Raw genomic sequence first — 13,511 nt, forward strand, 5'->3', positions numbered from 1 at the left:
TGCTGAAGGGGTGAAAACCCCCCTTCAGTGACTTACCGGAGACCACCGCCGATGTCCCTGACATAATCCAGTGGGGGAGACCTTTGTGCATGCGCGGCCGCCGGCGGGATGAGACCTAATGCCGCGCACGCGCATTAGACCTCCCCATAGGAAAGCATTGAAAAATGCTTTCCTATGCGGATTTTAGCGACGCTAGAGGTCCTCACATAGCGTGAGGTCGTCCAGCGACGTCATAGCACAGAAAACCTGTGCTGTAAACCAGGAAGTGCCAGGAGTTAACCCTGCAATGTAATTATAACAGTTTATGAAAACTGCAATATTTACAGTTGCAGGGTTAAGGGTAGTGGGAGTTGGCACCCAGACCACTCCAATGGCAGAAGTGGTCTGGGTGCCTGGAGTGTCCCTTTAATCACTGGTTCTTAACAGGCTTTTTATTGCATTAATTGAAGTATTCGTACCTTTTAGCTTTGGAGTCCATTCTTCATCCTCATCAATGGCAGAGGTCTCTGTAGATTGGTGCTTCTTGATCATAAACTTCGGCTTTGGTACTTTAAAACCTGGAATAAAACATGATAATAAAATGTTATTTATTCAGATATATTTATTTGTTGCTCTTTTTAGCAATATCTAATTAACTGCCACTGCTGGCAAAATACAGTTTGTATTGATAAAAAAAGAAACAAATCACAAGACCACTTCTTTAAAAGGGGGGATTTCTGTTTTAAAATTAGGGATATTTTGTTTGCCTGTGTTTTTGGGGTCATAACTAGGAGTTACCCCACCCGTTATTAATTTATTACCTATGAATATGGTGTTACCAAGTAACCTGGGCATATGACCCCTACATTTTAATACCTTGTTCTCCTCTTTTAAATGAGTGGGACTACTTACCACAATTAAGTGTGTGTACAGAAGTTCTAAAGTCACTTTTATGGACCACTGCGTATGGCAGTGTGGTTGTTAAATTAATTAGCATGGTATGCTATGGCTATGCCAGGACAGCCACACATACAACAGAAATGTAAAAACAAAACTATTATCTAATCATTAAGTGCCTGGTTATGTATAGCAATGTCATGTTCAGCCTTACCTATGTCAAGCAATTTCTCAAAGTTTTGCTTTAGGTTTTTGTAGCGGACCTTTTCCCAGTCTGCCATTTCCAGCCATTCCTCTTTGGAAAAGTATCGAGCAAGATCCTGATACTTGTCAGGAATCTAATTAATAGAGATAATACTAATTATTGGAAGCAATGTGTGCACTGCTAATACATGTAAACTAATTTTTAGTAGAACACAATTTCCGTTTATATCAGGATTCCGATAATGTTCACTACTTGTATGTGTATAATCAGTACAATTTCCATCTATAATCAGGATAGCAAAAAACAACAATTAAATGGTACAGACTGCACACAGTGGCATATACCGCTATATACCGCTTATAGGCTTTATCCCACTTGCATGTACAAACCCCTTAATGTGAAGATATATTATACCCTGGGTTCAATGTGTGTAAACATATATATATATATTGATGTAATATAGATATGTATATATATTGATGTAATATAGATAGGCTCCTCCAATGCACAGTGGCGAGATTGGTCTCGTCACACCAGCTATATCACTACTAGCTCTTATAAGAGCTGTCTCCAGCTACCCTGCTACACCTTCTGGAAGGAGAGCCCCAGCTATACCCTCCTGGAGGAGGGAGCCCCGCTCTACCGACTCTACAGGACCTTGAGTTGGAGCTCTGCCGTGGTCTCCAGTACTGGGAAGGAGGACGCCCAGACGGTAGATACCCTACTCCATAGGGGTAACCGTTACATACACAATATTTCCCTCTGGAACCCCCCTCTTTATACTTCCTCTCTTGGCAAACGTATTACCTCAATTGGATCCCAATACCACCTGTACGCTGATGACAGCCGGATATATCTCTCCTTCCCGGATCTCTCCCCTGCCTTCCTGCAACGTGTCACTGCATCCATCTCTGATTGGATGTCCTCCCACTTTTTGAAACTCAATCTCTCTAAAACTGAACTCATTGTAATCCTATTCCTAATACTGACCCTCCTGTTGCGCTCTCCTTTCGAGTTAGTGGTACCCACATCAGGCCATCCTTGCAAGTGCGCTGTCTTAGCGTCATACTTGATTCTGGCCTCACATTCAGTCTGTTGCCAAATCTTGTAGATTTCACCTTAAAAACATAGCCCGCATCCGCCCCTTCCTTACGCAAGATAATGAGGAGCTTGTGCATGCTCTAGTAATCTCTCGCATGGATTATTGTAACTCTCTCCTAATAGGTCTTCCCACAAATCGTATTGCCCCACTACAGTCTGTAATGAATTCTGCCGCCAGACTGATTTTCCTCTCTAGTCGGTCCTCTCACATCTCTCCCCTCTTTAAGTCCTTACATTGGCTTCCTGTATCCTATAGGAGTCAATCCAAAGTGCTAACCCATACCTATAAAGCAGTGATCAATTCTAGCCCCTCATATCTCTTCACAGATCCATACTGTCATGGCCGTTACCAGTAATTCCTGTCTCTTCCGGGTTGACGGACTGTAGCCACACCCCTCTCTGACGCGGTCTCATTGCGCTACATAATGCGACCGCGCCAGACAACAGACGCTGGATTAATGAACAGCGTACCGCGGAATTAAACCGGCTGCAACTCTTCTCTACAATTTTCCTGTGTACAGAACCGGACTCGTACTCGACTGACCTCCTTCTCCTTCCCTCGATCACGGCTAGTACTTTGACTCCTCTCGACCTCTCTCCAACGGAACCTCCCCAGAGGGGACTCTGGGACCAACTTAAAGCCTCTGGAAGCTAAGTTACCTCACTTGTGTTATACGAACTTTCCCACTGACTTCTGAGCACTCAAGCTTTAGCCTGCTCGCACGTTCTCCTATCGTTATAGGAGTAATTCCTATTCATTAACCCTTCAGTCTCCAGCTGAGATGTTTCCTACCAATTAAGCTAAATCAAATCTCTGCAAGTTAATCTCCATTATCTTTCCTTCATTGAATTATTGCTGCAATTCAATTGTATAAGATAGTCTAAGAATCCACACACCAATACTGAAGTATTTAAAGATACAGTACCTAATTTTCTTCAATCAAATTATTAAAGACACAGTATCAGTGAGTTCTCTGGTGAACTGTCATCTCTTTATTTCCATCAATATATCACATTCACATCTAATTAATCTGAAATCTGCAGTTGAGCTCCATCTTACTCTATGTGAACGTGACAGATTAATCCAGCCTTGTAATGGATCCAGCAGATTTCGATTCAAAATTTACTATGCTGAATCAAAGAGTCGATACACTTGCTCAAGGCATGCAAGATCTCCAGGTTACAAATGAACGGATTCTCACTTATGTCAGAGACTTACAAACCCACACTCCTCATACCGTTATGCACTCAGCCAGTGACCCTGCTGTCTGTAATCCCGAGAAGTTTTCTGGAGATAGATCAAAATACAGGGAGTTCCTTAATTCCCGCAAACTATTGATTGCTCTAAAACCTCGATCTTATCCCACTGAAAGATCTAAGGTTTGTTCAGTTATCTCCTTCCTAAGAGGTGAACCTATGGCCTGGGCCCACTCCTTCTTGGAAAATGATGATCCCATCTTAGACTCATTGGACGAGTTCTTTGAAGCTATGTCTCTCCTTTACGAAGATCCTAATAAACAGTCTGCAGCTGATCTAACCATCCGAACCCTCCAGCAAAAACATAGACCTGTCGAAGATTACATAGCTGAGTTTAAGAGATGGGCAATAGAAACTCAATGGAACGATATAACCCTGCGCAACCAATTTCGAATTGGGTTATCCGAAGGAGTAAAGGATGAACTTTCTAGAACTGAACTTCCTGCTACATTAAACGCTCTTATTCAACTATCAATCGGTATTGACAGACGGCTTAGGGAAAGAAAGGCCGAAAGAGCTCTCTCAGGTTCATCATTTAGGAAACCTGCTGCTCCTCCAAAACCAGCTGAAAAACCTTCATCACCTAACGAACCTATGGACATTGGCACTATAAGAAGTCCTCTCACACTAGAAGAAAAAACTAGAAGACGACTACTTAACCTTTGTATGTACTGTGCCTCACAAGATCCCTTAATCCCGGACTGCCCTCTATTGAAAAGACCACGGAGTGGTAAGCATGCTCATACCACTTCTATACTGAGTGCACTCCCTTCTAAATCAACCACTCAATTTTTCTCCATTTCTCTCATATTACAGTGGGACAAAGAAAGAATAACGACTAAAGCCATCATTGACTCTGGGGCTAACGGAGTGTTCATCGATTCATCCTTTGTAATCAAAAATAAAATTCCTTGTGTCCGTAAAAGCACTTCTGTTTCTGTCAGAGTAATTGATGGCTCCCTCATAGCCTCGGGTCCTATCACAAAAGAAACTATTCCTGTACGAACAACCACTCTTAACACTCATATTGAATATCTTATATTCGATGTTATCTCTTCTCCCCTTTATCCGATCATCCTAGGAATCAATTGGCCAAGGGACCACAACCCTCAAATTACCTGGTCTCCCTTTTCTCTCGCTTTTAACTCTGAGTACTGTAAGGAAACATGCTTACAACATATTCCACTCCTCCAAACTATTGAAGAACCAACTATACCTTCCTGCTATTCTGAGTTCTCTGATGTATTCAGTAAAAAGGAAGCTGAAACACTCCCACCTCATCGTCCCTACGACTGCCCTATCGACCTCATACCTGGTGCCCCCATACCTTTTGGGCACATCTACCCTCTCTCTGAATCTGAATTAAAAATCCTCAAGGAATACTTGGAGGAAAACCTCCGTAAGGGGTTCATTAGACCTTCCAGCTCACCTGCTGCCTCCAGTATGTTTTTTGTGAGGAATAAGGACCAGACCATCCGTCCCATCATAGATTACAGAGCTTTAAATAAAATAACAGTGAAAAATCGCTATCCTCTTCCCCTGATAAACGAGCTGATTGAAAGGTTAAAAACAGCTACTATCTATACTAAGCTTGACCTCCGTGGGGCATACAATCTCGTTAGAATCAAAGCTAACGATGAATGGAAGACTGCCTTCAGAACTAGATATGGTCTCTACGAGTATCTTGTGATGCCTTTTGGCCTCTGCAACGCCCCTGCCACCTTTCAACATTTCATAAATGACATCTTCAGGGATCTTCTGGACGTCTGTGTTATCATTTACTTAGATGACATTCTAATATATTCTAATACACCTGAGGAACACAAAAAACACGTGAGGTGGGTGTTATCCCGACTTAGAACTCATAAATTATACGCTAAACCAGAAAAATGTCTCTTTAACGTCAATGAAATAACCTTCTTGGGTTACGTTATCACTCCTCATTCGATTGGAATGGATAGCTCAAAAATCAGTTGTATCCTCAACTGGCCCATTCCTTCTAACGTAAAATAATTACGGTTCCTGGGGTTTGCTAACTTCTACAGAAAATTTATTAAAAATTACTCTGATGTAACTCATTCCCTTAATTCACTTAACAGCAAAAAACATGCTTTCAATTGGAATGAAAAGGCCCAAAAGGCTTTCGATGAATTAAAAAGAAGATTTACAACTGCTCCTATCCTTCAACTCCCTGATCCCACATGTCTATATGTCCTTGAAACAGATGCTTCAGAAACTGCCATCGGAGCTGTCCTCTCCCAACACAAAACTCCTCAAGATCCTCTTCATCCTGTTGCCTTTTTTTCCCGTTCCATGTCTCCGGCTGAAAATAATTACCCTATAGGAGAAAAAGAATTATTAAGCATAAAATCAGCTTTAGAAACCTGGCGACATCTTCTAGAAGGAACACAAACTCCTATAATAGTTTATACTGACCATAAAAATCTTGAATATCTTCACTCCAACAAAACTCTCTCTGCGAGGCAAGTAAGATGGAACCTCTTCTTCTCCCGGTTTAATTTTCAAATCGTTTTTAGACCAGGGGCTAGGAACAAAAAGGCGGATGCCCTTTCCAGAATTCACCAAGAACCTGAATTAGAACCCCCACATGCAGTCATCGGAATTGCCACATCCCTTATAGATGACATAAAAGGCCTTCATCCAGATGCTCTTGAACTTCCTAAATCAACTAAGTTATCGCTGAAAGACGGTCTCTATTATTTTCATGATAGAATTTACATTCCTCCCCCATTCAGAAATAAAATACTTGAATTCATTCATGACTCTCCTCTGGCAGGTCATCCAGGTATAAAAAAGACCCTCGAATTAGCCAAAAGATATTATTGGTGGCCGCGCCAGGACATCACCATCGAATCCTACGTGAAAAACTGTTCAACCTGCCAAAGATCCAAATCTGACCATCATCAACCCTTTGGTCAGTTGCTGAATCTACCGGTTCCAGAAAGACCTTGGCAATCCATTTCCATGGACTTCCTGGTGGAAGTTCCCCCTTCTCAACACCATTCTACCATTTTAGTAGTAGTGGACCGATTCACAAAGATGTCCCATTTCATTCCTCTGAAGAAATTACCTTCATCATCAGAACTTTCAAAAACATTTCTCGATAATATTGTGAAACTTCATGGACTCCCAGATGAAATCATATCGGACCGCGGAACCCAGTTTACCTCCAAATTCTGGAATGCATTATGTACTTCTCTTCGTATTCAACGTAAACTATCTTCCGCTTATCATCCTCAAACCAACGGGCAAACTGAAAGAGTTAACCAATGCCTAGAACAATATTTACGTTACTATTGTTCCCACCTACAGGATGATTGGATGACGTGGTTACCCATGGACGAATTTGCTTATAACAACTCAGTTCATACAAGTAGCAAAATGACTCCCTTCTTCTCCAATTATGGATTTCATCCCTCCTCATTTCCTTCTCAAATAATTCCTTCATCTAACCCCGCTGTCTCGGATCAAATCTCTCATATGTCCTCCTTATTTCGACAGTTACATGAAAATCTTGAAGTGACATCCTCTAACCAGAAGAAGTTTTTTGATGCTAAGAGACAACCTTCCCCCACTTATAAAGTTGGCGATCTTGTCTGGCTCTCCTCAAAAAACATCTCCACCAACCGTCCCTCAAAGAAATTGAGTTCCCTATTTCTTGGTCCTTTTCAAATATTGTCTATCATAAACCCTAACGTTGTGAAATTGAAGCTTCCACCTACTTTTAAACTTCACCCCGTCTTTCATGTATCCTTGCTCAAACCCCATCATCCTGACCCTTTTCAAAGAGATATAATCACTTCTCCTGATCCTATCTTGGTACATGGTAATGAGGAATACGAGGTCCAAAAAATTATTGATTCAAGGATCCATCGTGGCTCTCTACAGTACCTCATTAGATGGAAGGGTTATGGAGTTGATGAAGATTCATGGGAAGATTCCTCTGTGATTCATGCTGATAAGCTACTTACAGCATTCCACAAACGTTATCCATCCAAACCACGTGGATAGCACCCGGTGGGTGCTCTTTACAGGGGGGGTACTGTCACTGTCATGGGGGCACTGCCACACCCCCTCTCTGACGCGGTCTCATTGCGCTACATAATGCGACCGCGCCAGACAACAGACGCTGGATTAATGAACAGCGTACTGCGGAATTAAACCAGCTGCAACTCTTCTCTACAATTTTCCTGAGTACCGAACCGGACTCGTACTCGACTGACCTCCTTCTCCTTCCCTCGATCACGGTAAGCACTTTGACTCCTCTCGACCTCTCTCCAATGGAACCTCCCCGGAGGGGACTCTGGGACCAACTTAAAGCCTCTGGAAGCTAAGTTACCTCACTTGTGTTATACGAACTTTCCCACTGACTTCTGAGCACTCAAGCTTTAGCCTGCTCGCACGTTCTCCTATCGTTATAGGAGTAATTCCTATTCATTAACCCTTCAGTCTCCAGCTGAGATGTTTCCTACCAATTAAGCTAAATCAAATCTCTGCAAGTTAATCTCCATTATCTTTCCTTCATTGAATTATTGCTGCAATTCAATTGTATAAGATAGTCTAAGAATCCACTCACCAATACTGAAGTATTTAAAGATACAGTACCTAATTTTCTTCAATCAAATTATTAAAAACACAGTATCAGTGAGTTCTCTGGTGAACTGTCATCTCTTTATTTCCATCAATATATCACATTCACATCTAATTAATCTGAAATCTGCAGTTGAGCTCCATCTTACTCTCTGTGAACGTGACACATAGGTATGCCCCTTCTCGGTCTCTCCGCTCTGCCGACGACCTTCTCCTGTCCGCTGTTCGCACCCGTATGGCCAACTCACGCTTGCAGGACTTCTCGTGGGCAGCTCCCTTCCTATGGAATAGCCTGCCTACTGTCATCAAACTCTCCCCTAGTCTTCAATCATTTAAAAAGTGCCTTAAAACCCATCTCTTTAGGAAAGCTTATGGCCTGCCAGAGTAACCTCTACCTCACATACGAGTCCCTTGCTCTCTCCTAAAGGGCAGCACTTTACTCTCTCCTCCATCTCCCACCTTGTTTGATTGCTACCTCCTGTCCTGTTGTGTTTTATACCCCACCTCCTATAGACTGTAAGCTCTTTTGAGCAGGGCCCTCATCAAGCTATTGTTCATGTAAGTTTTTTGTAATTGTCTTATTTATTGTTAAATATCCCCCTTTGATAATATTGTAAAGCGCTACGGAATATGCTGGTTCTATATAAATACCAGTAATAATAATAATTGAGCTGAATAGTTTCCCTTTATCCCTATAATGTAAATCATTGCAGTTTTGAGTACCAAGACTGTCTCTAGTTGCTGTCTACCAGATATGCTGTGCTACAAACATAACATTTATACAATTAATTCCAATAAAACAAACACGTTTATGGGGTACAAGGTTTCAAATATGTCTGTTTTACTAATTTCTAAAGCCCCCTTCCCTTGTGTAAATTAACATGGTGGCAAAATGAATATCGAATGCTAACTCAGCTATATCTTTTTCAATGGTGCTATACAATAAACATGCTTTCTATTATGTTTGAAAAAGAGGTACTGCGGAAAACAGGAGTGTAAATGCAGCTTGGTTAAAATTGTGGTAAAATTGCAAATAGTCTATGCCTATTAATCCCCTCAATATGTTGATAATTTTTTCATTAATTTCTAATAAAAGAATACTGCTCAGTTCACTAACCTTACGTTTCTGTTTTCCGTCATAATCTTCTGTTGTCATCTGTATTCTGATGAGAGATCACAGTGTGGTCTTTGAAAACTGTTGAAATGCAATCAATTTATAAAGCATAAGTTCCATTCTGTTTGCTCCGAGTGATTATCCAACCCTTGTGTGTATACCTATCCCATCCTGACACTGCAATGGGTTTGGCACAGTTTCCTGTCCTATGTCTTATTACCTACTGGCTCATTAGATGGGCTACTTGTACAACAAAATCGAGCTAAAGACAAATCATACAACACTGAAGAAAATATAAGGGATTTTGTACAAAGATTAATTCTAGGCAAAATTTATAGAATTGGAGAATCAGCAGTAATATTCCATTGCTTTCCATGGTAACTGCTCCAAGCTTAGAACTATGCCTTATAATTACTCAATCAAACCCAATAGTGTTTACCATTGTAAGGCATTACATTGAATATTTTGGGATATGCTTTTCAAATAATTTCAGATTTTTGTATGAATTTTCAAAGTTATTTTGAAATATTAAAAATAAAAATTTATATTATACTTTATATTATAATATATATTTAGTATATAACATTTTATATACTATATATTATATAGTATATAAAAAATAGCAAAATAGGGGGGTGGAGCCTGACGCCATACCTGGCAGCTCCTGCAAATACGAGCACAATCCGCTCGATATCGCTCAAAATCAATGCCATCCAGGCGTACAAGTGACAGCATCACACAGATGCCATTCCGGTACACCCCAAGACAGGCCAAGCCGAAAAACAAAGTTCGGGCCTACTACGCCCCAAGCCGCGGCCTGAAGTACCTGCTGGGCGGAGAGGAAGCCTGGAACACTGGGGGCGAGCTGCAACAGGACTCCGAGGACGAAAGATCGGAGATGGGACGCAGATCACAAAGATCCCAACAAGGTACTGCCACAACACAGCCTGAAATAGGCACCCTATTCCAATGGCAGGCACCTGCCAAAATGGCGGCCGAACAAGGCCCAGACCCTCCACACAAGGCTATCCCCCCAGACCAAACGTCTCAGGGAATCACACAGGGGGCCACACAACCTACACAGCCCACGCTGCCCAAACCCGCACCCCAGCAGGGAACTGCAGATCCGGCCACCAAGCAGGACCTGCAGCAAATGCAAACCATGCTGCAGGACATACAATGCCTACTGGCAGCAGACTTACCTGTGCTCAAAACGAGCATGCAACAGATCACTGAGAAAGTAGTTAATACAGTGGGGGAAGTAAGGGTAATCCAGGGAGAAATCTCCACACTGAAATAATCCCTCCTTCAGCTGCAACACAGACACCAACTCCTGACAGTACAAGTGGCGGCGCAGGAAGATAAAAATCGACGCAATCACATCAAAATCAGAGGCATACCCACCTCAGTAAGCAAAGAGGACCTGCCGCACTATATGAGAAGACTCATGCAATCACTGCTACCACCTGCAACAGCAAGGAAGCTCACATTCGCAGGGATATACCGCCTACCTACGCCTCCCAGGGCCGCTACTACGCTGGCTGGAAATGTCATCATCCGCTGCGTCCTACCCCAAGACAAGGGGCACATCATGAATGCGATCAAAGGCAAGACCCCACTTGATTTCGAAGAGTCCCAAGTAACCGTCTATCAGGACTTAAACAAAACCTCTCTCCAATGGAGAAAATCACTCAGTGAACTCACCAGTCAGCTGCGTACAGCGGGGATACCATACCGCTGGGGAAACCCACGCTCCCTACTAGTCACCCACCAGGGGACCACACGCAAACTGTCCTCGGAGACTGAGGCTTCTGCACTCCTAACAAAACTGGGCCTACCGAATAAGCCCTACCAAAACACCGCCCAAGCCTGGAACCCAGCAACCATGGAAATATTCATACCAAGAAGGCAGAGAATAGACACTCAGGTCACTTGATGGGTAGGGGGAGTCTCCTATCCCTGCCTGTTCAAAGGCGATACAAAAAGTTCATGTTACATAATGCCTATACTCCATCTACCACTCACGCATAATTGTTCATGTTACACTTCCTACGAGAGCCTGCTAGAGAGGGTGCTGGCTCACACTACTGCGTCCACAGACTATGCACTACGGAACTCACCCCCCGACAGCCCCTAGGTTAAGGCTACTACCCCTCACGAGTAGTCATTACCGAGCGCAAGCCCACTACATCTCTGCCAAGAGGTAGAGCGTACCACAGACTTACTCCCACAACTCGCAAACCGACATAGCAACTACTACCAAACCCCTACTGACCCAAGTAAGGAACCAGTACCACGACCAGCCCGCTGATAACACGTACACAGGGTCAGACCCCTGCATCCGACCCACGAATTAGGTAACAAAACCACAATCAAATACAAATCCCACACGTATTCTAGACTCTACTCATCACCTAGGATTACATGCTTGTTAAAACTAAAAAGAAATTTTGTGCTAAGATATGACGCATGCATTGTATAAATGTTGTTGAAAACTGTTAAAGGAACGCTATAGTCACCTAAATTACTTTAGCTAAATAAAGCAGTTTTAGTGTATAGATCAGTGATGGCGAACCTTTTTGAGCCCGAGTGCCCAAACCGCAATACATGCCAACTTTTTTTTCCTTAAAGTGCCAACACGGCAATTGCGTGTGTGTGTGTGTGGGGGGGGGGGGGTGCGTGTGTGTGGGGGAGGGTGCGTGTTGTATGTGTAAATGAGGGGTGCTGTGTGTGTGTATGAGGGGTGCTGTGTGTGTGTGGGGGGGTGCTGTGTGTGTGGGGGGGGGTGCTGTGTGTGTGTGGGGGGGTGCTGTGTGTGTGGGGGGGTGCTGTGTGTGGGGGGTGCTGTGTGTGGGGGGGTGCTGTGTGTGGGGGGGGGAGTGCTGGGTGTGTGTGGGGGGAGTGCTGGGTGTTTGGGGGGGTGCTGGGTGTTTGGGGGGGTGCTGGGTGTTTGGGGGGGTGCTGGGTGTTTGGGGGGTGCTGGGTGTTTGGGGGGGTGCTGTGTGTGTGTTTGGGGGGGTGCTGTGTGTGTGTTTGGGGGGGTGCTGTGTGTGTGTGTTTGGGGGGGTGCTGTGTGTGTGTGTTTGGGGGGGTGCTGTGTGTGTGTGTGTGGGGGGGTAGGCAGGCGCCTATTTTGCAGTGATGGCGGACCTGTGGCCGCGTGCCCACAGAGAGGGCTCGGCGTGCGCGTGCCATAGGTTCGCCATCACTGGTATAGATCATTCCCCTTCAATTTCACTGCTCAATTCACTGTCATTTAGGAGTTAAATCCCTTTGTTTCTGTTTATGCAGCCCTAGCCACACCTCCCCTGGCTATGATTGACAGAGCCTGCATGAACAAAAAACTGGTTTCACTTTCAAACAGATGTAATTTACCTTAAATAATTGTATCTCAATCTCTAAATTGAACTTTAATCACATACAGGAGGCTCTTGCAGGGTCTAGCAAGCTATTAACCCCTTCAGGACCGCTGACGGTTCAGGACCGTCAGCGGTAAAACGTGCGTTTGGACCGCTGACGGTCCTGAACCGTCATAACGGTCTGGGGCTACTTACCTGATCGCCGTCGGTCCCACGGCGGCGATCAGTGCTCCACCCGGTCCAGGAGGGTTGCCTGTCTGCCCGGGCAGTCCCCCCTCGGCAGATCAGGACCCCACGGCCATGTGATCACTCGATCACATGACCGCAATAGGTGTCTGTGTATCTGCCTGCAGGGGGACTGTCTGTGCTGACAGGCAGTCTCCCTGCAAGTGAAAAATCAAAAGAATAAAGTGAAAAAAAAACAGTGTAAAATCAGTGTAAAAAAATAATAATAATATGTGTATATATATATATATATATATATATATATATATATATATATATACATGTATTATATCTATATATAATATATGTATATGTATCATATATATAATGTCATATTAAGTGTATTTTTATATTTATATATACGTATATTAATATAAAAATACACTTATATTTAAATTACACACGAATATATACAATATATATAATTGCTATATATATGGTATATATATTATTATAAAATACAAATAATATGTTAATAAAAATAAATAACAAAAAATAAAAATAATTTTTAATAATTATAAAAAAAAATATTTATATATGCAATTTTATTCTAACAGTATTTTGATATATATATATATATATATATATATATATATATATAAACAAAGCAAGAAATGAGAGCACTCCATGGATTTGGTAAAATTGCATAGTTTCTATATATATATATATTTATATCAAAATACACTTGGAATGTAATGATATATATATCTATGTATAAATAAATAAATAAAAACAATACGAAATATACATATGTCCATATACA

The 13,511-nt window shown here is 42.6% G+C and overlaps 1 protein-coding gene across 1 annotated transcript in view; it reads right to left on the reverse strand.

Annotated features, from left to right (window-relative positions):
- Positions 1 to 9,319, reverse strand: part of LOC134582695 (histone-lysine N-methyltransferase PRDM9-like) — a 78,342-nt gene extending 69,023 nt beyond the window's left edge. Inside the window, exons 1-3 of the mRNA XM_063439340.1 lie at positions 9,168 to 9,319; positions 1,091 to 1,214; positions 459 to 557 (exon numbers count right to left, since the gene is read on the reverse strand). Of these exons, the coding sequence (XP_063295410.1) occupies positions 459 to 557; positions 1,091 to 1,214; positions 9,168 to 9,206 (262 nt within the window). The 5' untranslated portion in view covers positions 9,207 to 9,319. The remainder of the gene's footprint in view (positions 1 to 458; positions 558 to 1,090; positions 1,215 to 9,167) is intronic.
- Between the last annotated feature and the right edge of the window lie 4,192 nt (positions 9,320 to 13,511).

Source organism: Pelobates fuscus, chromosome 13 (genome assembly GCF_036172605.1).
Source record: "Pelobates fuscus isolate aPelFus1 chromosome 13, aPelFus1.pri, whole genome shotgun sequence".
Lineage (NCBI taxonomy): Eukaryota > Metazoa > Chordata > Amphibia > Anura > Pelobatidae > Pelobates > Pelobates fuscus.